Source organism: Malus domestica, chromosome 11, assembly GCF_042453785.1.
Source record: "Malus domestica chromosome 11, GDT2T_hap1".
Taxonomy (NCBI): domain Eukaryota; kingdom Viridiplantae; phylum Streptophyta; class Magnoliopsida; order Rosales; family Rosaceae; genus Malus; species Malus domestica.
The window spans coordinates 30,217,146-30,244,078 of record NC_091671.1 but is presented as its reverse complement, the minus strand read 5'-3'; the positions used below and the strand labels follow the sequence as shown (position 1 = coordinate 30,244,078).

Below are 26,933 nucleotides of genomic sequence, written 5' to 3'. Positions count from 1 at the left end.
TTTTGGGCTTTGCCGTGTTTTTATTTTTTATTTTTTTTACCCTCTGATGGGGTTTATACAAATGTCTCCGAAGGATAAGAAAAATAAATCACATCATACAAAAACAAGAAAAGTAAATCACATCATTCTGGTGGGGTGTTTATTCCTTGCTTTTGCTTTCTTTTTTGCTTTCTGCTTTTCTTTCTACTTTTCTTTGTGCTTTCTGCTTTGGATATGTCGCTTGATGACATGATTAACGGCAACAGGGGTAATCGTGACAGAAATAGAAAACATCGTGGTAGGGGCTCTCGAGGCCTCGGTGGAGCACGTGGCTCCTTTAATGCTGAAGGGATGACCTGATTGCTTTGCTTTTGCTTTTGCTCCTGTCACTAATCCCACTGCCAACACTATTGAAATCGCGCACTCCTTGATCGAGAATGACTTCCCTTTCTGTTGGTGACTGAACAAGAAGTGAAGGGTATAGTGTTTCCCTCATTCTCTTGACAAGAAGCATATTTGCAATGCCGAAACAGCATCCTCATATACCAAAGATTTTGACCTGCAAATTCCCGAAACAACACAAAGAAGCACCAACAACCTCTCATCACAATAACCCCTCGTAAACTCCGTCATTTCACCTCCGCAACCCGAACCACCACCTTCAACCTTCGCCTTTCTCTCTCCACCCATTCTTTAAATTCCACACGCTTCCATTTCTCTCCCCCAAAATCGACCTCCTTCAACGGCTACGCGACCACCGAAGAGTACAAAAACGACGCCGAAGAAGCCGATGTCCAGCTGTCAGAGACGCTCCGGCAACTCTTCGCGTTTCTTCGATGAGGCGGAGATTAGAATCTTCGCGAAGCTGGCGACTGTTGCGCGCGCTCTCACTCAGATGTGGGGCTTGGTTGCTCGTGACCGTTGGGTCATTTTTGCCGCTTTCTCTGTCCTAATTGTCGCTACGCTTTCGGAGATATCCATACCGCATTACTTGACGACGTTAATCTTCATTGAAAAAGCGGCGAAGTCGCGGTGTTCCGTCAAAATGTGCGGGATTTGGAGAGTTCCTCGTTTGAAACGACCACCTCCATCATCATGTCCCGACTGCCTTCCTTCTTGTAGAAATCGATTGGTTGAGGCTTCTCTGAGTACATGTCGTGGGTGTGGAAATTAAAAATATGAGTTTGCCATTTTTGTTACTTTTTGCAGTCGGTGAGTTTTAGGATTCTCTTCAGCCTAGAGACAGAAAGAGCACTTTAGAGAGAGAAGGGAGAGAGAAGCTAGAGAGAGGAAGAAAAAGAGAGAAAGATCTAGATCTTTTCTGTTTCTGGGTTTTTGTGATTTTGCATATTCACGGTGGAAGTGAAAAAATGCAAGAGAACCGACACAACTTTTCATATCGTTTCCCACAGACCGCGCCAAATGTTACTGTACAAAATCGGAGGTCTTGGAACAACGTAAATCCGATCGTGAATCTGCAAGAAATGTAAATAACACAAGATGTATTGTGGTTTACCCCAAGGTTTGGGCTACGTCCATACTGATATTGTATTTCTGAGAGGGAGAGAGAGAGCTTGAGGGGGTGAGGAGCCTTAGGAATTGGCCTCCCTCAATTGTGAGGGTGATGGGTCATTTTATAGAATAAGAACTCCTCACTTATTACATATTTTCCTCACTCCCCTCCCGAGCCCTTCACTCCTATGATCAGCCATTGGCCCTTCGTCCAGAAGAGTTTCCCACCAACCAGGTGATGAAATGTACAACCCGTACTCTAATATCATTTGGCAACTAGCCATTCATGCCTCATGGAAAATACTTAGGGGACTTAGCCCATTATTTATGTATTGAAGAGCGAGCCCTTATTCTATAAAAGGGACTCCCTCACCATCATTAGAGAGCATCAACTCTAGCCCATCATTTATATACTGAGGAGCGAGCCCTTATTCTATTAAAAGGACTCCCTCACCACCATTAGAGAGCAACGCTGCTAGCTGAGCAACCGTCTCGCCGCGAGCATCAGTCCTAACCCATCACTTATGTATTGAGGAGCAAGCCTTTATTCTATAAAAAGGACTCCCTCACCACCATTAGAGAGCATCGTCGCCTACTGAGCAACAGCCTCGCCGCGAGCATCAACTCTAACACATCACTTATGTATTAAGAAACGAGCCCTTATTCTATAAAAGGGACTCCCTCACCACCATTAGAGAGCATCGCCGCCTACTGAGTAACCGCCTCGCCGCGAGCATCAACTTTAGCCCATCATTTATATATTGAGGAGCGAGCCCTTATTCTATAAAAGGGACTCCCTCACCTTCAACGCCACAAGCCGAGCCAACCAAGGCAACATAAGCCACAAGCCGAGCAGCCTCGCAACATGTGATAGTTGAGCATCATTTCGGATTGGACACCGCCTCATATCGAGTATCAGTCCTAGATGACATCTAGTTATTTCAGCCTACACTTGGACTGAATTTCAAGTCTCCAACCAAAAGACTCTTTTGACTGAAGACTTGGGGGACTATTGTTTATACCATATTTAGGGCCTTGTATTTAGATTTCGTACAAATACTCGGGGACTTAAATGTAATTATGTGATAAAGGAAGGGGCAAAAATGTAATAGATGAGGAATTCTTATTCTATAGAAGGACCCCTCACCTTCACAATTAGGGAGGGCCAATTCCTAGGCCCTCTCACCCCCTCTCAAAGCTCTCACTCTCAGAGCTCTCTCTTATTCGACAATAAAAAAAATTAGGGAAAAACAAATGGAAAAGAAACATGAGACGTCTCTAACTCCGATTGAAGCAAATGGAGGAAAGTCAAGTTTCTATGTTCCTCAAACTAGAGGAATCGCCATCCTCCTAAAACGACGCCCACCATTGTAGCGGCTTTTCGACGCTGGTTTCGTCATCCCCTCCCTGATTTCTCCATTGGCGACACGACTTGGCTCCCTGATTTCTCCTCTAGAAACAGCGTCAATCCAACTTCTGTGCTATCAATTGGGCTCTTTCGAATTTCAATTTTCTTCTTGTTTCTTTGATTATTGTCCGGGTTAAAAATCTGAGAAAGAGCCCTTCACATTCCTCTAACAAAATATAAACACAAAGTGAAATATAAACACAAATATAATTACAACGGAAAGGAAGGCATAGTATCATAAAGTGAAATATAAACACAAATATAATTACTCAACTTCATAAGGAAAGGCAAGGAAAGTTCCATTTCAATAACGTTGCTGGACTCGATCTTTAGTTTTCGGATACAAAAACAATGTTACAATAACATCAACGAGGAGGAGGCCAGGGAGGAAATTAAAATGTGAAACCCAACACAAAGATGTCACCTCTAACATTATTATCTAAGTTGCTGTGAAGAAGATGTATATTAGGAGGTTACAATGCCGCAATGCACCCAGTTTCAATCTTAGCATCCAATGGCAGAGCTGCTATCTGAAATATTGAACGTGCTGGGGCCGGAGATGGCAAATCTGCAACACAAAACCATATAACGTAAGTCAAGTTAAATGAACAAGTAAATGGTTGTCACCACAGTGTTGCACATAACATATTGAATCAAAAGTCATGGACCAGCTGAACAAAATAAAGGATTGTGTGTTCAAGGAAGGAGTAGAGTTAAAGGAAAATGACATCCCCTTCAGGAAGAGAACAAGATCCAACCACTCATCACGCTTCAAGCAATTTGTACTAAAAATTAAGCAGAGCCAAATCTGTTTCTACAAACTTTAACAGGTAATTTGAGCATCAAATTGTGCTAAATGAGATTAGCTCAAATAAACCGAACATTGAAGAGCTAAAGTCAGCTCCATTCTCTCTACCTGGAAGTCCTATCAATACCTCGATACCCTTATGTCTCACAGTTTTGGACAGATAGAAACCAAACAGTGTAATTAAGAATTCAATCTCAAATGTCAAATTTATCTCCAATAAAACTCACATTTAGCATAGATTTCATTGATTTTCTTGAAGTCATTCCAATCCGCCAACCTGTATGGACATAAGAGACAATTAATTTCCTCTCCAACACTAAAGTCTCCAATCAAGATTGTGCAAAGATTTAAAAAAAATAAAAATAAAAAATAAAAAAAACCAACCGTACAGAATAGTTGTTTCAACCACAGAGGAATAGCTGGCCCCGCTTGCTTTCAGTATTTCCCCCATATTTTTCAGAACCTGCAATAGTTTCATTAGCCCAAATCTTTCAAAAGTAGTCACACAGCAATGCTATCAACTATACACTTTTGCAAAGACGACAACTCTAAAAACCAACAATTATGTTAACAAATTCAACTTCTCCTTGATGAAGATTTGCAAGATTACTCTACTTTATGATATAGTGTCGGAGATTACTAATTGGCGAATTGGATTAGATACCTTAAAGAGATATAATTTAAGTTCTATAGTAAACATCTAATTGCAGTAACACTAACCCCTATTTAGTAATCTCTTGAACACTTGGATTGGTGTCATCATCACTTTTGCAAAGATACGAAACAGGATTCTCGATAATTTAAGATCCTGCAACCGCCAAAATCTCAAACAGTACCGATTTCGAACAACTGTCACTTACTTCTAACTCATAGCAAAGGTTATCAGTTTCGAAGGTTATAGCTTTGACAACAAACCAGTTAAAAATCAAGGACATTTCACCAACCAAATGTGTAAAAATAAAATCACAAAATCGATTAACATATGACCATCTCAAATCCAAATAAACCACACAAGTATGAAGTATAGTCAACACATGAGAGCATCAACAGTACCTGCTCTGTCTGATCTACAACATTATCCGACACAAACTTCCCTGTCTGCATTTAAATAACATAAGTTCATATCACCCACTTCATACCAACATTAATGGATTTAAGTGGCAAAACAAAAACAAAAATCCAAGACACAAACCTCTGGAATCAGACCAAGACAACCGGACACATGGACAAAGTTGTCGACTTTGATTGCCTGAGAATACGGTCCCAATGCAGCCGGAGCCTTGTCTGTGTGAACAGCTTCCTTAATTCCTAAAATCCAACCGTACAAAAACTGCCCGTGTTAAATTCACACGCAAAGTACAGACCTTTATCCAGAATTGATCAAAAGGGATTCCTATTATGCAACCAAACAGAGGAACCGGATTTCTAATCAAGTAACCAACCAGAAATTAAAATAAACGAGAGAGATTAAAAAGTTGGAATTTACGAGCGTCGGTGGAAATGGCTGAGCAAGCGAAGCGAGAGGAGGGCTTCGATGAAGCCAAAGATCGAAAGAAAGTGGAGCCAGCTACCGAGGAAAAGCCCGCGACGGCAGCTAACGGAGCACGGGTGCGCAATGCGCCCATGTCGACCGCCGGAATGTGAAAGCTCCTCACCGCACACCAAACCATCTCTCTCTCTCTCTCTCTCTCTCTCTCTCTCTCGGGGAGTCTGCGTCTCAGTTGGACTTGTTGCCACTACTCGCAGTTTACATGTTTTGTTTTTTATGTTCAGATACTCTATTTTCCCTTTTTTCTTGGACTTTACTTTAATTTTGCTATTGGGCTTCTATTTTCCCTTTTTTTAACTTAACAATATTATCTCTGGTTCAAAAAAATAAAAATTTAAAAAAATAAAAACCTAACAATATTATCTATATTAAGAGAGAGAGGGGTGTGGGCTAGTAATAATATGGTTTAAATTCTCGTTTGGCGAAATTTGACCCTAAAACATCTCATGAAGAGGAATACAACTAGATAGTAGTATGAAATGACTCTAACCATCGTATTATTAATCAATGAAAATGCACAATTTTTCTTTATGGGTGATATGATGAATTTTAACTAATTTTAGTTTAATGTATTTAACTAATTGAGATTTAACTAAATCTCTACAATTCATCCGTGAAAGAAAAATATGTGAGTGAATAAGATTTATCATTGGCACATGTATCTACGAATCAATTTGGGATTGTTGTACTTTAAAAAAAAATGCTTCTGCTGAGCTTTAAAATACTTGGCTGTAAAATAAAACAGTTGAGTGGTTGTTAAACTGTATTTTAAAAGTATTGTGAGCGTAAAAAACAGTGTAAAAACGTTTGGTAAATTTCATTGTAAAAGTGATATAATTGTATATAATGACAAAAATAGATCCAATAGTGGGGGTGGTGGCAACAACAATGGTGTCGAAGGTAGTGGTGGTGATGGGAGCAACAATGGTGGTGGTGTGGTGTTGGTGCTAATAATAGGGTGTGGTGGTCAGGGTTTTGAGGTAGCAGTGGTGGCAGCGGTAGTGGTGGCAATTACAGTGGTATTGCCGATGGCAATGATAGTGGTGGTGATGGCAACAGTGGTGTAATGCTAGTAGTTGCAGTCGTAAGTGATGGGGCTGACAATATTGGTGATGGTGATGGTGATGGCAATGACAACAACAATTGTAAAGGTATGGTGGTGGTGCCAATAATGGAATGTGGTAGTTGGGTTGTCACGCCCCGATTCCGATATACGTTTAGGATCAACACAACATCACCAAGTATCCGTAAATCCAACATACCTTGCCTCCGGGATATGTACAAAGCATAATTCAAGATTTGAATTGCGTAGTAATTTTCGTATACTTTATGGCTACATCTAACCTCTTCGTTAGACTACCTACGTACTTTAAATAGAGATCAAGTCATTCGTAGTTTACCATTCACTACAGTTCGACATATATCATAGTTCGTTCAAGCTGAAAGGCATAACTTTCCTCAATGAATCATTAGAACTTGACAAGCATGAAATTACTAGACTCAGGGCTACATAAAAAACCCACATGACAATCAAGATTTCCAATTCATCCATCATATAAATCACTATGTTTCGCATAATACCGCAATTCATAGTATGCAACATCTTAAAGAACAATCAACGAAGCACAATGTTATTCTCTAGCCACATTGGTTAATGAGTCTAATCATAATAATAACAATCATATCCAACATCATTCCACAATCACTCCAATTAATCAGTCATAAGAATCAGAGATGTACTATATTAACATTTAACTACATTAATCAATCAGTAAGATCGCATTTCAATACACGAAATTTAATAAAGGAATTCTACATAATTCCCTACATGGTTTCCAAGTAATAATATGATAATTCTAATTTATAAACATAACGTCTACGGTGAGCAATTCCTACTGACTCAAATTTAGGATCAGACTAACTTTATGAAAATGAACAAGAGTCGGGATTCCGATCACTCAACGGTATCCAACCAAAATATGATCTCCTATCGAAATGTACCAAGTACAACTAATCCTCATCACCCCTAGTATGTGTATGGTCCCCCATCGCGGATATACCAAGCAGAACCATAGGCATAATCTACACTTGCAGGCAATGATCACCCATCGCAGATATACCAAGCATGATCACCCCTGAAATACGTATGGTCCCCCATCGCGAATATACCACGCATGACCATATCCTAACTCTAGGTGGTGATCACCCATCGTGGATATATCAAGCATGATCACTCTCAGAATGCGTATGGTCCCCCATCACGAATATACCAAGCATGAGTACTCCCAGAATGCGTATGGTCCCCCATTGCGGATAAACCATGCAGGACCATCCATGTACCACTGCTACACATCAACCATAAGCCAAACAACAATTATCATCTTGCCATGCACACAGGCATGCCATCCACACACGTATGCTTTCCAACACCATTCCATAATCACATCAATCAATAACACATACAATGGATCAAGTGCAGAGCTAGAGTGACATAGTTCGGCCGAAGCCTACATCTCTGAAGAATGGGATTTCAGACCACTCAACGAAATTCATCAACATCAGGTTCCGGACCACTCAACAGAATCAAAATACCAAACGGGATTCCGGACCACTCAAAGGAATCCAAAACTAGAATACGATTCTAGACCACTCAACGGAATGACCAAAATAATGGATGTGGACAATCTTAGGGATCATTTCTATTAATTTTCAATCTCAAAGACCAAAATGATGTGTTATGCAAATCTCAAGGACTATTTTGGCTAAAAAGTCATTTTGAAGTAAAAGACATATGTGTGTTGTACTTTTCATCCCTTCGATTAAGTTTTTGTCCCACTAAATTTTACCTAGCACTTTATCAATGATTTTGAAGAATGTTGCACTCTTTTTCCTTTTGTTTAGGGTTTTGTATTATTGGGTTTTCCAAGCTAAGTTTTTAGTGAAGCAACTATATCATCATTGTACGGTGGACATACAAGGGGGAGTATTGAAAATGTATGACATGTTGAGTTAAAATCCTATTTATTGTAAGCCTATAAATAGGGAGGCCTTTAAGGGAAGAGATCCTCATTTTTTTAATGGGGATTTGTTGTGAGGGTCACACCACATTAAACTTCAAGATCCGAATCATTTATTTTTCAAGTTGCATCTCTTAGATCATCTTTGCAAAATATTAGACAAATCAGAAATATTTGATTAAGACATCTAATTGAGTTTAAAGAAATTGACGATCACTCTGTTCTATAAGAAAAGGGAAATTTCATTGTGATTATTAACTAGACAAATCATTTTGGATTGAATTGAATTTTTGCAAGAATGATTAATGAATCGAGACTTACAAAATAAATGATTGGAATCGTTGAAGTTCGATGTAGAGTGAATCCCACAACTAATTCCCATTTTCTGAAAAAACTAAGGATCCCTTCTCCTAAAAGGCCTGCTATGGATTGATGCTTACAAAGACCGAAGACACAAGTTTGAAGAATGTTTTTCTAATGTCTTTCTTTACTCTCTATTTCTCATTTCCCTATACTATTTTCATTAGTTTTATAACAGGTATTACATTTTCCTCCAAACCTCAATTGGGCTATAACGGAACCGGATCCCCTCCGAACCCAAAGGAACTGAGCCCACTCATCAAATAATCCGGGCCATTGAAATTTAATCCAACGGCTACAAACAACGGGCCTCTCTAAAAGTTATAAAAATTGTAATCGTTAGATCAAATTTCAATAGTTCAGATCGTTTGATTATTGGGCTCAGTTTGTTTTGGTCCGAAGGAAAACTGTTTCGAGTATTACCCAACCCAGCCATGGTTGGTAGGATCCGTATCTACTGAACGGGCAACACAACTAATACTATATCGTGGTTGCAACAAAGAATCTCTCCTCACTTACTTTGGCTCTCTCAATGAACCAAAAAATTTAGGGGAAAAAACAAAAATGAAACATCAGCTGTCTCTAACTCCGATTGAAGTAAATAGAGGAAAGTCAAGCGTACTCTCTGTTCCTCAAACTGGAGAAATCACCATCCTCCTAACACGGCACCATTGTAGGCAGGCTTTTCAACTCTGGTTTCGTCTTGCCTCCCCTGATTTCTCCATCCGCGACACACTTGGCTTCCTGATTTCTCCCTCTATAAAAAGGCATCAATCTAACTTCTGTGCTATCAATTTGGGTCTATCAAATTTCAATTTTCTTGTTGTTTCTTTGATTATTGTCCTAGTTAAAAATCTTAGTTAAGAGCCCTGCACATTCCTATAACAAAACAAGACGAGTTAAAAATTTAAGGAAAATTAATGAAAATGGCTTGAAAACTTTAAGTTTTAACGATAAAGACAAAATAAAGGGTAAAGTAAATAGTACATGATTGACTTTTAGTGAAAAAAATGTGATTTTTCGTTAAAGTAAACAGTACCGGGAGCTTTATGTTAAAGTTCTTAATAATATAAGAGAAGGGCATAAAGCACAAAGGAAAGGAGGGCATATTATCATAAAGTGAAATATAAACACAATTATAATTACTCAAGACTTCCGCAAGGAAAAGCAGGGAAAGGTCCATTTCAATAACGTCGGTTGGTCTCTCTCTTTAGTTTTTAGATACAAAAGCGATGTTATAATAACCTCGAGCAGGAGGCCAAGGAGGAAATACAAATGTGAAACTCAAAACTCAAAGATGCCACCTCCTAGTTCCTACATTATTTTCTAAGTTGCTGAGAAGAAGCTGTATATTAGGAGGTTACACTGCTGCGATGCACTCAATTTCAATCTTGGCATCCAAAGGCAGCGCCGCTACCTGAAATGTTGGACGCGCTGGGGTTGGAGATGGAAAATCTGCAACACAAAACCGTATAGTATAAGCCAAGTTAAATGAACAAGTAATGGTTGTCACTGCAGTTAAACAAAATAAAGGATTGTGTGTTCAGGGAAGGAGCGGCTTTAAAAGAATTTGACATCCCCTTCAGAAAGAGAACAAGATCCAACCATTCATCATGCTTCAAGCAATCTAGATTAAAAATTAAAAATCTGTTTTGTAAGAACTTTAACAGGTAATTTGAGCATATAAGAACGTGCGAATGAGATTAGCTCAAACAACCTGAAAATTGAAGAGTTAAAGCCATCCCCATTCTATCTACGTGGAAGTCCTATCAATGCTTCAGTACCCTTACATCTTACAGTTTTGGGCAGATCGAAAACCTATAGTGTAATTAAGGATTCAATCCCAATATCAAATTTATACAGTATCTGTTAGAATATGTGTAGGTGTAAAATTTGGCCATATGTTTGAGTTCAAATTGGTTTAGAAAAGTCTCATTGAACGAGGTTTGGATGTCCTAGTTTATATATGAATGAAACAAATAATTGATCATATAATTACTCACTTATTCTATTATATATAAAGCCAATGGTGAGATGAACAGTGGCTTGGGTCACGCATGGGACAAAAATTTTGGTGTCACCCCCTTTGAAAAGAATTGGACCAAACTGCCCCTCAGCCAAAAAAATTCAAAACCTACCTAAAATAATATATCAAATCATGCAAGGGTAAGTTGGTAATTTGGTCATCATAAAATATAATATAAATATAAATGGGGAGAGAGAAAATAATAAAAAATGAAAGGGAAAAGAGAAGAATAAACAAATGACAAAGTTGATGATGCCCAAGTGATGGGGAAGAAAAATATAATAAAAATAAGAAAAATCATGAATGTTGTGTTCAAAATATCTTAAAAAGTATGTAGCGTCGGTGATAAAAAAAAAGAAAATAACAAAATAAAAAAAAATATTGAAGCAATTCAAGCACATAAATACATTTAAAATCTCTAAGTCACGCGTAGCGCGCTGTGATTCAAAAAATGCATTTTGCACGCGGTTGTTTATTAAGTATTATTTCTCAATTTTTAAACACTAAAGAGGTGTGTAGTGCCAGTTATAAAAATAAAAAAAAAAATAAAAAAAATCTCTAGCACATGCATAATAATGTAATTCAATTAGTTGTCAAATGATCATTTTTTTAAACAAACGATGTTATCTACACTAAGGGGAGGGAGTGAACTTAGTCTCACAATGGGCAAACAATCAGTTATTTATTAAATATCTAATAGAATGTAGATGAAAATCAAAATATTGCTTTTATTAATATGGATTCAGCTGCTTTGATTAGTTAAAATACCGCTTTTATTAAATGTAAATTTATTATTCATTTCTATCTATTTTGATAAATACATTTAAAACATGTAAATCACACGTAACACGTCGTGATTCAAAAAATGTCTTCTGCACGTGCATGAGCGCGTGCATGGAGGCTAGTATATAAAAATTGGGAAACAATATTGTTGGATTCCTGCAAGTATTTTAACAGGAGAATAAAAGAGATTGTTTGTCAATAAAAAAAGTGGCCACTGATCTCACATAAAAAAAGAAAAGAAAAAAAGAGGCGCTTATTATTGGGCTTAGACCTATTGTAAGTCAACCATATTATTTCTGCAAGAGATGAGAAGCTTACCATTGACGTCGACTATTACTTCATCTTCTTCATTTGCTAAAGGTCAGATTGTTTCTTATAGTATCCGTAGATCTTACAGTTTGCATAGATTTCAGTGGCCTTCTTAAGTCTTTCAAATCAGCCAACCTGCATGGACTTAACAAACATCCAATTTCACCTCCAACACCAAATCCGTATAGAATAGTCGTTTTAACCACAGAGGAATAGTTGGCCCCATTTGCTTTAAGCATTTCCCCCATTTTGTTAAGAACCTGCAATAGAAGCACACCAGGTGAAAAAAAACAGATTTTAACCATCAGCTACGCAACTAATAGTCTAATACTACTTATTAATCTAACAACTGCAATCTGAGGCATGGCAGTTGGAAGAAGATGATGTCTCATGTGGACCATCCATCCAGTCCACATTGACAACAATTCAAGAAAAAGGATCAGAATCAGACATTTCAGCTAAAGCATCGTAGTAAAGCCAATAATAGATCAGCATAACCCATTCAAAACATTTCCTCTGCAGTCGAATAGCAGCTCCTACGAAAATCGGCAGAAACAGTCAGTAATGGCATTGTTGAGAAGACGAAATATGCATTAGAAGTAGAAACAATCAGTAAATGACCATAATAACCTGCTTATACTGTAAGCTCTCGAGAACCGCAAGAGATTACGCCATAACATTCAGTAGATGACACAACAAACTTTATTTTAAACATTTAGATTTACAGTAGAGAAATTTTCACTTATACATAATTATAAGCATAGTGATTCTTCAATGTTGCAACTTTGGTAGCTTTTAAAGCAAACCTTTATGCAGCAAACAATTTGAGATATGGTATCATATAACATTATGGCTAAAAGTTGACACTCTTTAGATGCAGTACATACTCTGCTTATATTTTCAATGCTGATGTTGTGATCAAGTGCAAAACTATGTTCTTCCTAATATAAACTCTAAAAAAAGACTAACCTGTAAGCCCTACAGGCTAAGCTAATCTTTTTGATCTTGTTTCTGTTATAACATCTTCAGGATCTCGAGACCTACAAAAATGGGTAGATAAGGATTGGTATCGGTGCTTCACCATTGAATGGCATACATAATGACTTTCTTAACGATTTTGATTACATGCTGTATTGCTCAACAGATGTGAAATAACCGAATATCATGTATATATTCTGTGGCGTTATTTACTTAGGACTAGAGTGGTACAAATGTAAAATATCAGTAAGACCATTTGAAAGTTCTAGGATGGGTACTAGTTTAACCTAGAGGGGGTGAATAGGTTCCAATTTAAAAATCCAATTCAATTTTCAATTTAATTTTCAGTTCTCAAATTAAATCCACATTCATATCACATATCAAACTATCATACTCATATGGAATTAAAACGATAAATAAAAAGTGCACACATGATGTAGGATTTTACGAGGCAAAACCCACCACTGGGAAAATCCTCGGGCTACCAAGCCAGGAAGCACTAAGAAAGAAAGAATACATAAAGACTTACAAAACTCATCAACTAGACACTCATACCAGTTGGCAGCTTTGTCTCCACGCTTTGCTACTCGATCTTTCTTCAGTCTTCGAGTTGAAGTGGCACGACACTAACGCAGCCGTCAATCACCTTTCCCTCGAACTTTGCAGGATACTAACTCGATCATGCAGAATGTTTATATGATGAAGTGTTTGTTTGGAAAACAATCAATTACGAAAATCACAAGGCTCATTTCCATAATTGATATTCAATTTAAAATCTCAAAGAAAAACAGCATGAAAAATAATATCTTCTCTTAAAAACCCATGCTGTTGGAACCATACGAAAACAGCAATACTCAAACCATTTGTTCACGCACACACAAACCCAAGCTTTTGCTTTTGAAAAAGTTTTTGAATAAAATCAGTTTATTATGCATATATGGCTCAAACTTTCACTTTCCTGACTTCCAATATATATATGCAAAAGCATCGACTCAATTCCTTATCTGATACTACAATCCATGTAGCTTTATAATTCTACCAACACCCAAACACGTTTTGATAACACGGTTTGAAAAGTCTCAATACCATCAGATTAGTCCTAATGCAATTAAACTATTTTGCATGCTTTAAAATCTCGAATATAAAGGAATAAGATATTTTAAAGAGATAAACCACACAATGGTTAAGAGTCCTATATCAAAAACAATACCATGAGATATAGATGAATGTAGTTGGATGTATGCATGCAAACGTACCTGAATATTTATCGCGTGTAGGTAACATATTTGCATCGAAAGTGTGAGAACCCTTCCTAGACTTAAACTATTACAATTGAAAATGTATAACAAGTCTAAGCTATTACAGACTCAGGCATTTTGTCAGGGATTGCCAATTTTACCCTAACAATCTCCCCCTTTGGCATTTCCTAGACAAAATCCTCTATCACAGTATTACAGACAACTAATAATCTTAACGACCATGCATAACATTGAAGTCTGTAACCTGCACACACTCAAACAAGAAAACCTGTGACGTACAAAAGATATATGCTGCTGTAAATGAAAGCATTTATCTATAATAGCAAGCAACCAAAAACAACCAGGTTTTCGAAATTCTACTTCTCCCCCTAAATATAGGCTTCCTACTTCTCCCCCTTTTTGTCTAGAAAGGTCAAAGGCCTTAGAGTTAACCATCAGGTGCAGTCAGCGGAAGATAAGTGGAACAAAACAAAATGTGATAAAATAAAAGTGGGGACGAAATTGGGAGGAAAAGAATATCAAAGTAATGATCAAAAGAATAACATGGAAAGAAACGAACATCTTTCATATTGTTAAGCTCCCCCTAAACAAATGCTTTAAAAAATATAATGAAATGCAGCACGCAAATGATATGATATATATATATATAGATATATATATATATATATATATATATATATATATATATATATATATATTTTATGAGAAGCATATAATTGTTCCAACAAGAGTGAAAGAGTGAAAAAAAAATCACATGTAGTTCTGAATCCTCATTCACAACCTAACATTGTCCCTAAAACATAACATGTATGAGTGTAGTTGCAAGTATAGCCGAAAGTTGATACTACACAAATGTAATTAAGTTTTACACGACCAACTTAACTTTAACCCTTAAGCTCACAAGATATACGCTCGAATTTTCATTCAAAGTGTTTGGGGGTAAGTGTATACGCTCAAAAGATCATTACATGAATGTTCTACCATAGGCTTGCTGATTGATCTCATCTCCACACATCAAAAATTACCTTCTTTGGATCAAGTAGGTCTTTGTGAAGGGTTGTAATGGGGCTTCAGGTACTCGGTTAAAGAAATGAAGGATATAGGAAACACAAAGTCTAAGAAACTAATAGAGTAGTTGGAAATGAAACCAAGAGAGAAATACAACAACGAACCAGGTAACTTAGCACTCAATTGAGCGGTTGGATTTAAGACATGAACGACATACAACCGCACAATTCATTTCAGATGATTCTTGCTCTTCATTTAGACCAACACACTTGATTTCTTATAATGCTGGCAGCTCACTTATGATTCATAGTGACTTCTTTTCCTCTTTTCTTCTTTTGCTTTTCATGTGTTGTTGGCTTTCTTCACAAAATTTTGCATCTTCAACTTTTAAATAACATCGAACTCTCTCCTTTGAAAAACGTACTCTACTAGCTTCTTAGTAGGGTAGGGAATTTTTAATGTAAGAGGCTAGGTAAGGGAAATGGAGGTTTAAGAACAAAAGGCTTACATATAGGCTCAAAAGGGTTAACTAGGGGAAAACATGTAAGGCACTGGCATATATGGCAATGATGGTAAGTCCTAATGCCTACTATCATTTCCAAAATAGAATAATATATGATACAAAGTTTTGAGAGGTCTCAAAGCAAGTTCTAGAGCAGCAAAACACATAAGATCACACACATGAAAAAAATAAGAGTGTATGAAAAATGCACACACTATATTTTGGCACAAAAGCTCACATGGGTGCGGGTTTTACTCAAGTTAAACATGTTCAACTCATTAACATTGATATATTATCAACAAGAGGCTATTGTCCACAACAGAGTCAAACATATCATGCTAGGGTCATGTTATCAAGTGAACAAAGCTAGAACTCATATGAAATCATACTTTTCCATTTTTCCTCATACATTTTTTTTTTAATTTTTATTTATTTTTATAAATTTTAAATTTTAAATTTTTTATTTTTTTTAACAAGAAGAAAGACAAAAAATGCATTATTTATGCTATATGAACATGCAAGCATGCATTAATGAAAACATTTGCAAAGAGAGAGCTTAGTCAATATAAACAACTTGAAAGTAGAGATAAATTGACAAGTACACCACTTTGATTCTCTTTTCTTCTCCAAACTTGTCTTACTTTTGGAACTACCGTACTTGGAACAGATATAATTCTTGCAATCCGATTAATCTCTTTCAAATAAGTCACAAATTTTTCCTTAAGATTTTCTTTTTCAAAGTTCCTTGAAACTTTTTCTTGAGAAGAATTTTTCTTTCTAAGCTTATTGCACATAGGTCGGATGTGACCAGGAATCCCACAAAGATGACATATAGGAATGAACTTCCTAGATTGTTTGGGTTTGTTAAGATTAATTGAAGTCTTGACAGGATTTGACACATGTGCAAAGTTTGTAGATGTTTCGGGAGTAAGACCTAAACATTTATCGTCACCTACTTTCAAACTAGGAATATCAGAGGCTTTGACAAATCTGGTGACAGAAGAAGAACTTGCAGTCTTTGTAGACTCGAATCCTAGACCTCCTTTGTCTCCAAAACTTTTTCCATAGCTAAGCATCTTGTCAATTTTTCCCGAACCTATGCTCAACTCCTGAACTTTTCTTCTCATCTCAACCACTTCGTCCTCAAGAGCTTTCTTATCAGACGAGAGAGTGTTAATTGTGGTTTGTAGAATGTGAATCTTTTCTAAAAGCGACTCTCGCAGTTTCTCTCCATTGTCCAACTGAGATTGATGCTCAACTTCAGCTTCTTTCTTTTCACTTTCAACAAATGCAAGTTTCTTCTTCAAGTTAGAGTTATCCTTCTTTACTTGCACACTGATGTCATAGAGATCATAATATTTTCTCAAGACTTCTTCCAAGTCAGGTTCTTCAACAAATGAACCTTCTGTGTCATATCCATCAACAGTTCCTATAAACGCAATCGTATCCTTCTCAGATTCCGACGTAGATGCATCCCCTGAATCACTATCGCTCCAAGTGACCTTCATTGCCCTATTCTTTTTCTCTTTTCTCTTGATAGTGTTTGCACACTCATAAGCAATGTGTCCATAGCCTTGACACTCATGGCACTGAACCCTATTGTTATAGCTCCTATGTTCACTATTTCTAGATGATTTAGAGGCTTTGTCATGTGAGACATCTAGAGAACGAAAGTTTTTTGAGTTCGAACCTGAGTTGGTTCGTTGCTCACGACCCTTGGAATTTTGAGACTTGAGAAACCTTCTAATTTGCATGGTTAATTCAACCAATTCATCTTCGGACAAGTCTTCAATTGAGCCATCACTTTCTTCTTCTTTGACAGCTTTGAGAGTAATGCTTTTCATCTTCTTGGAATCAGGAAGCTCTAACTCGTACGTTTGCAGAGACCCAATCAATTGCTCAAGCTTGTAGGTGTTTAGATCTTTTGATTCCTCAATCGCTGTCCTCTTAGCATGAAACCTCATAGGAAGTGATCTTAAGATCTTTTTCACAATCCTATGCTCAGGAATACTGTCACCAAGATTGTGACAGTCATTGACAATTACACTAAGCTTAGCATAAAAGTCAGAGAAACTTTCATCATCAGACATTGTGATATTTTCGAATTTTGTGATGAGATGTTGAAGTTTGGATTCTTTAACAGTTGAGTTACCCTCATGAGTAACTTCAAGAATGTCCCAAGCTTCTTTTGCCGTTGTACACTTACTTATGTAATTGAATTGTTCAGGCGAAACGGCTGTGAATAAAGAATTCAAAGCCCTTTGGTTAAAAGTGCTAGAGCTACGCTCATCATTGCTCCATTCTTTCCTAGGCTTAAGCTTAGATATAGACACAGAGGACTCTCCTTTATCTTTAGTTTATTCAATCGTTGGAGGTTCCCAACCTTCTTCAACAGCAAGCCACACCTTGTCATCTTGCGCCCATAAAAACGATTTCATTTTTGACTTCCACGCAGCATAGTTGTCGCCATCAAAATGTGGTGGATGAGAAACTGAACCCATAGCACGATTCATCCTAGACTACCCACGGATCTCACTAGGTGTTTTTAGTGACCTGCTCTGGTGCCAATTGAAAGTTCTAGGATGGGTACTAGTTTAACCTAGAGGGGGTGAATAGGTTCCAATTTAAAAATCCAATTCAATTTTCAATTTAATTTTCAGTTCTCAAATTAAATCCACATTCATATCACATATCAAACTATCATACTCATATGGAATTAAAACGATAAATAAAAAGTGCACACATGATGTGGGATTTTACGAGGCAAAACCCACCACTGGGAAAATCCTCGGGCTACCAAGCCAGGAAGCACTAAGAAAGAAAGAATACATAAAGACTTACAAAACTCATCAACTAGACACTCATACCAGTTGGCAGCTTTGTCTCCACGCTTTGCTACTCGATCTTTCTTCAGTCTTCGAGTTGAAGTGGCACGACACTAACGCAGCCGTCAATCACCTTTCCCTCGAACTTTGCAGGATACTAACTCGATCATGCAGAATGTTTATATGATGAAGTGTTTGTTTGGAAAACAATCAATTACGAAAATCACAAGGCTCATTTCCATAATTGATATTCAATTTAAAATCTCAAAGAAAAACAGCATGAAAAATAATATCTTCTCTTAAAAACCCATGCTGTTGGAACCACACGAAAACAGCAATACTCAAACCATTTGTTCACGCACACACAAACCCAAGCTTTTGCTTTTGAAAAAGTTTTTGAATAAAATCAGTTTATTATGCATATATGGCTCAAACTTTCACTTTCCTGACTTCCAATATATATATGCAAAAGCATCGACTCAATTCCTTATCTGATACTACAATCCATGTAGCTTTATAATTCTACCAACACCCAAACACGTTTTGATAACACGGTTTGAAAAGTCTCAATACCATCAGATTAGTCCTAATGCAATTAAACTATTTTGCATGCTTTAAAATCTCGAATATAAAGGAATAAGATATTTTAAAGAGATAAACCACACAATGGTTAAGAGTCCTATATCAAAAACAATACCATGAGATATAGATGAATGTAGTTGGATGTATGCATGCAAACGTACCTGAATATTTATCGCGTGTAGGTAACATATTTGCATCGAAAGTGTGAGAACCCTTCCTAGACTTAAACTATTACAATTGAAAATGTATAACAAGTCTAAGCTATTACAGACTCAGGCATTTTGTCAGGGATTGCCAATTTTACCCTAACACCATTGATTTATGAATAAAGAACTTCTTGGAAGAAGAAGAGTTCTATATATTACAGAATTACAGGGTCATTTTCTCATATACATACTTTACATTAAATGGGTGGGAGATTAAGTCTAAGCCCCATAATAGGCCAACAAAGAAATTGGGATAGAACTCACTATTCATAAGTCGAACATAAGACCTCTCATTAACATTGACAAACTTGATAATTTATTGCACAATGATCTTCTATTTCTACAGAGAAGCTGTATATGAGCTTTCATAATAGTTGAAGGTGACATCTTCAAGGCATGTTTCCTTCTTCTTCTTCAAAGCCTTGGGGTCGGCTAGATGCAACACGAGGACTTCCCAGGAGGTCATCCATTCTAGTACTACTCTCGCCCAAACTCGTTTAACTTCGGAGTTCGGATGAGATCTGATGCATGTAAGTTGGTATGAGTCGCATCCTAAAGATTCAATGTAAGATAGGAGTGTCAACTGGTCGATCGTATTCTCTAAGAATCATTCTCTATGTTCACTTGAATCTAGCCTTTGCTTAAGTACCATTCTGAAGGTTGTCATCAGCGGTGTACCTCCGATTCTTAACTAATTTTAAAACAACCAGACCTAAAAGAAAACGGCAAGCACAGGGGACAGTTTTACAGGATTAATAGCATGGCGATGGAGGAAATAATACTGCACTGCAGAGCAAATACATTGAACAATGGCAAGACATAATCCAAAAATTTCAGGGAAAGTACCAAAAAGCATGTTAACACCATAGCATTCCGCTCCTCCTCAATACAACTCTTTCCTTTATACCATTGTGAAGGAGCTCTGAGATGCAAGCAAGTACAGCCACAATTGCCAACAGCATATTAATTAGGGCTGTTTATACCATACTTAGGGCCTTCATATTTAGATTTCGTATAAATACTCGGGGGACTTAAAGTGTAATTAAGTAATAAAGGAAGGGGTAAATATGTAATAAGTGATGAGCCCTTATTCTATAAAAGGACTCCTCACCCTCACAATTGGGAGAGGTCATTTCTTAAGGCCCCTTCATCCTCTCAAAGCTCTCACTCTCATTCAGACCTCTCTCTCCTTCATAAATACAATATCAGTGTGGACATAGCCCAAACCTTGGGGTGAACCATGATACATCTTGTGTTATTTACATTTATGCAAATTCACAGTCGGATTTACGTTGTTCCAAGACATCCGGTTTTGTGCATCAACAAGGGCATAGTGAAGTTTAGGCGTGGAGGAAACCTGATCAAAAGCAGCTGACAGAATCTCGAGGCCAAGGTTAGTGAATAACAGGACAAGATCCACTCTGATGAAGTAGCCTGCAGAAAAAGTTACACCACCTTCAATTAAGTTCTTATTTTTTATGAGAAAACAGAGAAACTTTCCCTAGATAAAAATCAGCTGGCAACCCGTACAATAGTGTCAGAGTTGCTTAAAACATTATCTAGTCATGCCATAACTCAATTATTTCAACTAATACCATAAACTCACATGAACTTACCTGGACATCCTGTGTTCACCTTTGTGCTTCAAGCGTTCATAATAATTATGTGCAGGTAATATACATATAGATAAGCCATGATGCAATCTAATACTCAAGCATGTTATAGCATTTTCAATTATATACATATACATATATATATATATATATATATATATATATATATAATGGCATCAAAATGTATAAGCTGTAACGCCCTACTTCCGAGCTATTTATTTTAGGGAATAATTATCGGTGATAAGCCCAACTAAACACTAGTTTAATTAACTATCATTAATTACATTTCTGTACTTCAAATTCTTGATTCTTCACACATTGATTTATGACTCACATTTAAATCACTAATTCATAAGGTTAAATCTCACATTTTCCACCAATGTCCCTCACATTACCCAATCCCCTAAACAAGGCTATTGTCTCAATTATCTAGTCTCATTTAGTGTATGGCTGCATCTAACGTCCCGCTAGACTGCCTACATACCCTAAACAGGGATCAAGTCATTCGTAGTTCACAATAAGTATTTCAAAGTATTCACAGTAATTATATGCAATAATTAAATTTATAAACGTTTATGGAATTGTTAATCATATATATATATAATATACGATAGAAAAGAAAAGACCCACTCACATGAGGTCCGCACTACGACTCCCCAGCATGCATATCGAGACATCACGAACCATCGTCACCTATGACCAATTATCAAATCACATCTCAGAGTTCTAATCGATAAAATACATAATTTACATAAAACGCATCCCTATGTAAATCAATTTGGAAGATCCGCATCACAGATTTCTAATCCGTTTCTTCCAAAGACCCACATTATACTTCTAGAACAACATCCTAAAATTTTATTACGATTCAATGGTCGGATCTCCGCCAATTGCCAAAAACCAAGTGGCGGCCAACATTTTATTTTATGAACTTACAAATCCAATTCGGGAAGATCCGTATCTCAGATTCCCAATCCGTAAGTTTCTTTGGTCCTTAAATATTATGTACTATAATTTATTAAAGTTTGGTGACGATCCAACGATTAGATCGTTGATTCACATTTTTACTAAGTAACATATCATAAAGAATTTAGGTTCCAACGATCAACCAATGTCATACTAACATCAAAACTGAACTCAATACATCTAATTTAGGCTAAAAATAGCATCGATGGCCCTCCAGCGACGCACCGTCGCACGCACCACCGCGGGTGGCGGTCGGCCGCCCCAACTCGCAGGAAAAATCAACTATTTCTAAAAATTCTCAAACTTCATAGAAATCAAGATCTCATTGAGTGGAACAACTTTCATACCTGTGACTAAGGCCAATTTGGCCGTGAAGAGCTCCAATTTCACTCAAATCCGCCGGAAACCCTAGAATAGGTATTCTTCGATTCTCCTTTCTCGGCGTTCCAACGTCCTTACAACTGGTTAGGTCTTGTTCCTGGGTCCAAGGGGAGTTGATTAAGGGTGGTAATGGGTGGTGAAACTCGTTGGAAAGGAGGAATCGCCGTCGAAACTCCACAGGTCACCCGCACGATTTTTACACGGTTTTGGACCTAAAACCCTTCAATCTTGGGTGAGAAAGGTAGAGGGGAGGTAGTGGAAGAGATTTTAGGTAGTATATGGTGGTTGTTCAACGAAAAAATGGCAGGAGGGGCCGGAATTAAACCGGGTTTTGTTGGGGTTGCACGGGTTAGCATGAAGGGGAAGTTCCCTCTTTCCTATTGCTTTCTGATTGGTCCCCTTCCCACTTAGTGGGAGTTCAATTTATTTAATAACTTTAGTTTAGTAACACCACTTCAAATGTCCGTAACTATCCTGTTATAATCCGGATTCTCAAACGGTTTTCGCCTATGTGTTCGTACTAACGAGTACTACACATCTGGACTAAAGGAATAAGTTATACGTTTCTCTAGACGATGCTCCAAGGAAGTCAAAGTTTGTGTCTCTAGAGGCATTTTCGTCAATTCTCTCGATTAAAATAAATAAGAATGTAAAATTAAGGACGGGTTGTCACAATGATTGTAACATCCCACATCGTCCAGGGGAGTGGATCTTGGAAGCCTTATATGTATATTCTCATCTCTACCTAGCACGAGGCATTTTAGGAGCTCACTGGCTGTGGATTCCATCGGAACTCCGAAGTTAAGCGAGTTCGCGCGAGAGCCATCCTATGATGGGTGACCCACTGAGAAGTTCTTGTGTAAATTCCTAGAAACAAAACCGTGAAGGTGTGGTCGGGGCCCAAATCGGACAATATCGTGCTATGACAGAGTCAAGCCCGGGATGTGGTGGGGGCCCGGGCCGGGATGTGACAAGAAGAGCTCAAAGTTTGGAGCGATTAAGTAAACTCACAACTTCCATCAGAATTCCATTGACCTCCCCTTTTTATGTAAATGGGCTTTGAATTTTGAGGGTATTTAAGTCTATTCATGTGAGTTTTTTGTTATATTTAAATTTTTTTTTTAAAGTGACATTTATGAAATGAAATGTTAAATTTTGGTTATTAATGATAAATATTTGTACAAATGTATGTTTCGAATTGAAGATGGCACAACAATATAAAGACACTGGGGACCCTTAAATCTATGAATCGGAAAATGATCCTCATCAGATCCTTTTCCTAGGGATCATGTGATCATGATTGTTTATCGTACATCGTGCAATCATAAATTATTTAAAATTTAAAATTTAAAATTAAATATAAATCGTACCTAACGAAAATGGCCACACGATGTACAATGAACGGTCATGATCACATGATCCTCAGGATTCCCAAGAAAAAGATCTGGCGATGATCCTATTCCCTATGAATTATTGTGAGGAGCTTAAGCGAAGAAATCATGGCAGTACAATTTGGTGAAGACTGAAATGGAAGGAGGAAGGCTTAGGTTTCAAAGGTTGTATGTGTGCTTTTTACACTATTGAAAAATGAAAGCCTTTTGGAGGGTTGAAGGCCAATGGTGGGATCGGATGGATGTCACGTTAAAGGTCCACATCCAGGCCAATTGCTTGCTGCTATAGGTATAAATGCCAACAATGGCATCAATGCAATAGCATATGCAATTGTTGAAATTAAAAATAGATCTTGGACTTGGTTTCTGGAGCTACTGATCACTGATTTGCTTATATGGGTATTGAATATGCACTTGCTTGGGTCATTATGTCAGACAAACAAAAGGGAGTCAATAAAAGTTGTGAATGACCTTATTCAAACTATGGAACACAAATAATGTATTGGACCCTTATATATCAATTTCAAGTAAAGAAAAGAGTAAGGTTATTTATACCATGTTTTTGTACCATATTTTCATACCACCTTAGGTGGCATTTGATGTGCACAGTCACATCATTTGAATTAATCAGATTTTTAAATTTAGTTCATTATTTAATAAACTAATAATTAAGAAAAACTAGTTAATTAAATAATTATTATGTTATACGAAGAGTCTTTCTCCTTCATTTCCTTGAGTTTTGCAAATTTTTTAAATAATGTGGTTGCACACATCAAATGTCATTTAAGGTGGTATAAAAATATGATATAAAAATATTGCATGAATAGCATTATTCTAAATAAATAAAAAAACACATTGGCATTGCGAAATAAATTCTTTGGTCACCAGCTAGGGGTTAATAAAAGATATTAAAATGACAGAAATAATCCTAAACATAAATTATATTTGAATCAAAGCACATAATTTATTTTAAATGAAAATTTTAAGAGGAGTTATGATAAGATGACAAATTAATAATTTTAAAAAATTAGTATAACAAATTACTAAAAAATTTCATTTATATGACAAATTAAAAAAATATGTAAGTTAATATGACATTTTAAAAATTTTGTGAAAACAATAATAAAGTAATTCCAAATAACGCGGTGCAGATGCGGAGAAGACAGAAAGAGCGAGGAAATCTCGCCGGGAAGGGTGAGAGAGGAGTTCCACGTGGGTGGATCCCAACGGCATAGAGTCAACAAAACAATATTAGTAAGCCTTCCAAATAACGTGTTGCAGAAGGGCGGACGAAAGAGCGAGGAAACTGGAAGGACGGACGAAAGAGCGAGGAAACTGAAGGAGTCGCACATGGGGGCGGGTCCCACGGCACAGACTCAACAAAAACAAGTAATAAAATAATTCAAATAAAAGACCATCCTCTAGACAAATAAATAAAGAAAAAGTAAAATCATCAAAGACGACAAAACGCCGACACACGTAGACTTGACGGAGGACCAAATGTACAAACTATAAAAGCCAAAATGTCTCAAATGCTCTTCTCCTCTCCCTGAGAAACCCCAGCGTCGTCCCGTTCCACATGCTCTTTTCAGCTTTTCTGCTGCTTCGAAGCCCAAAGTTCAGGGAGCAAGACTCAACGGCCAGCCACGGAGCAAGACTGAAAAGGTATAAAATTGCTTCTCTTTGTCAATATAGTCCCTGGAAGAAGATGGATGCTCAATTGGGTCTAATGGGGTAGATATTTATTTGGATAATTATTTTTATCAACTTCTTTTTCTAGATCATCGGGAATTTATGTACATCAGGTTCTATTCATTTTCAGACCATTTAAGGCAATCATCTCAATTTTGTAGGACTAGGATGTGTTTGGACAGTTCTAGAATTCTATGCTTTGTGCAGAATTTAATCAACACTGCTAAACATAAAAAAAATGTGATTAAAAGAAACAGGCATGTAATCTTTTGAAGAGTGATCTTCTTTTTCTACAGAATCTAATCTCCATATGAGCTTTCATGGTAATGTAAAGGTAACAACTTGGAGGAATGTTTCCCCGTAAAAAAAAAGAAAGAACCTTTCTAGTGTCTGTCTTTTTATAAAAATAATAAAATGTTAACGTAGTTTAACTGTAACCACACAAAACAAAAGGCGATGGGAAGAGTATGAAAATGGGAGGGCAGACAATTTACCTCCGAAAAAAAAAGAACCTTTCTAGTGTCTGTCTTTTTCTCTAAGAACTTTTTTATGATCCCTTGACTCCAGTCGTTGCTCAAGTACCATTCTGAAGCGTGTCATCAACGGTGAACCGCTGATTCTGAACTAATTTTGAAACAACCAAACCCAAAAAGAATACGGCAGCCAAAGGGGACAGTTTCATAGGATTAGTAGCATGACGACGGATGAAATGATACTGCACTGCCGAGCAAATGCATTGAGCAGTGGCAAGGCATAATCCAGTAATTTCAGCGAATGTACCAAAAAGCGTGTTGTTTGGAGGTGGATAGTAAAAACACCATAGTATTCCCCTCCTCCTCAATACAATTCTTTCCTTTTTACCATTGTGAACGAGCTCCCAGATGCAAACAAGCACAGCCACGATTGCCAATAGCATGCCAATTAATTAGTGCATAGTGAGGCTTACGTGGGGAGGAAGCCTGATCAAAAACAGCAGACAGAATCTCGATGACAAGGCTAGTCAATAACATGATCCACTCTGATGAAGTAGCCTGCACAAATTATACCAACTTCAATTCAGTTCTTTTTTTTTAGAAAATGGATGCATTGCTTTTTTACCTTTTAACTCAATTACAGTCTCTCAATTTAAAATTTAAGGATATTTATTTCTTTAACTCATTAAAACGTATAATTATAAATTTTTTTATCAACTCTATTAAAACTTCATTAACATGAGTCATTTCAAAAAATTGAAGGATGATTACTCTAATTGCGATAAAATGAGTCATGTCGAATAAGCCGAAAAGGATGATGGCATGAAACAGCTATGGGTTCTGATTTGGGAAATAAATAGGGGCACACAAAATTTTTAATAAAATTAATATTTTAAGAGATTCTTGACTATTGTTGGATTGTTAAAAGAAAATTTATTGTTAAAAAATGCACGTGGCAGACATAGTGTCCACCTAAATTATTTTTGCTCACCATCTTTAAGAGTATCTTCAAAAGAGATGTCAAAATGTATACATAAACTATAACAGTAATACAAGACCAAACTAATATTCTCTAATCGAAATGTCAAATCCGACATGGCGCTAACATGGATTGATAGCAAAGAGGTTGCTGGCAAATTTGACAGCATCTTCAAATATTTTTAGTTAATTATTAAATGTCTTTTATTAATTTAATCATTACTATAATTAATGTTGAATGTTGACCGTGCATTTGTTTAGATCCTATCTCTCCTCCTGGTGGCAATTTAATAATGAATTAAATGTCATTTATTAATTTTTTTTATTC

At 36.9% G+C, this 26,933-nt stretch overlaps 1 protein-coding gene, 2 long non-coding RNA genes and 1 other non-coding gene across 9 annotated transcripts in view; 1 reads left to right on the top strand and 3 right to left on the bottom strand.

Annotated features, from left to right (window-relative positions):
• Positions 1–26,306, top strand: part of LOC139189736 (uncharacterized) — a 48,067-nt gene extending 21,761 nt beyond the window's left edge. The window contains exon 2 of the long non-coding RNA XR_011573608.1: positions 25,086–26,306. This is a non-coding gene — a long non-coding RNA (uncharacterized lncRNA). The remainder of the gene's footprint in view (positions 1–25,085) is intronic.
• LOC103413196 (reactive Intermediate Deaminase A, chloroplastic-like) lies at positions 3,178–5,504 on the bottom strand. Of its 5 annotated transcripts, none has more exons than XR_011573606.1 (7): positions 5,194–5,472; positions 4,900–5,015; positions 4,761–4,805; positions 4,428–4,515; positions 4,092–4,170; positions 3,935–3,984; positions 3,178–3,467 (listed from the first exon to the last, which is right to left on the bottom strand). XR_011573606.1 is itself a non-coding variant. In XM_008351682.4 (6 exons), exons 1-6 carry the CDS (start codon positions 5,375–5,377, stop codon positions 3,373–3,375), a joined length of 564 nt encoding a protein of 187 aa, XP_008349904.2. In that variant the 5' UTR covers positions 5,378–5,494; the 3' UTR covers positions 3,178–3,372. The 5 variants fall into 5 exon arrangements, 3 of the variants coding, with proteins under 3 accessions (XP_008349904.2, XP_070665006.1, XP_070665005.1); XR_011573605.1 differs by having other exon boundaries at positions 4,097–4,170; XM_008351682.4 differs by lacking the exon at positions 4,428–4,515 and having other exon boundaries at positions 4,097–4,170; positions 5,194–5,494.
• LOC108172804 (uncharacterized) lies at positions 9,776–13,715 on the bottom strand. 2 transcript variants are annotated; one of them, XR_011573609.1, is made up of 5 exons: positions 13,285–13,715; positions 12,721–12,791; positions 12,203–12,287; positions 11,761–12,011; positions 9,776–10,088 (listed from the first exon to the last, which is right to left on the bottom strand). It is a non-coding gene; the product is annotated as an uncharacterized lncRNA (long non-coding RNA). The 2 variants fall into 2 exon arrangements; XR_001789381.3 differs by having other exon boundaries at positions 11,761–12,287.
• On the bottom strand, positions 19,545–19,664 carry LOC114819856 (5S ribosomal RNA). The gene has a single exon (XR_003767156.1). It is a non-coding gene; the product is annotated as a 5S ribosomal RNA (ribosomal RNA).
• Positions 26,307–26,933: the final 627 nt, after the last annotated feature.

Bases quoted from the DNA above. Each gene is read 5' to 3' on its own strand.
- LOC103413196 (XM_008351682.4), bottom strand. From the start codon at position 5,377: ATGGTTTGGTGTGCGGTGAGGAGCTTTCACATTCCGGCGGTCGACATG. The intron at 5,016-5,193 runs GTAAATTCCAAC...GTTGGATTTTAG, and splicing joins AGCCATTTCCACCGACGCTC to GAATTAAGGAAGCTGTTCAC. The intron at 4,806-4,899 runs GTTTGTGTCTTG...ATTTAAATGCAG, and splicing joins GTCTTGGTCTGATTCCAGAG to ACAGGGAAGTTTGTGTCGGA.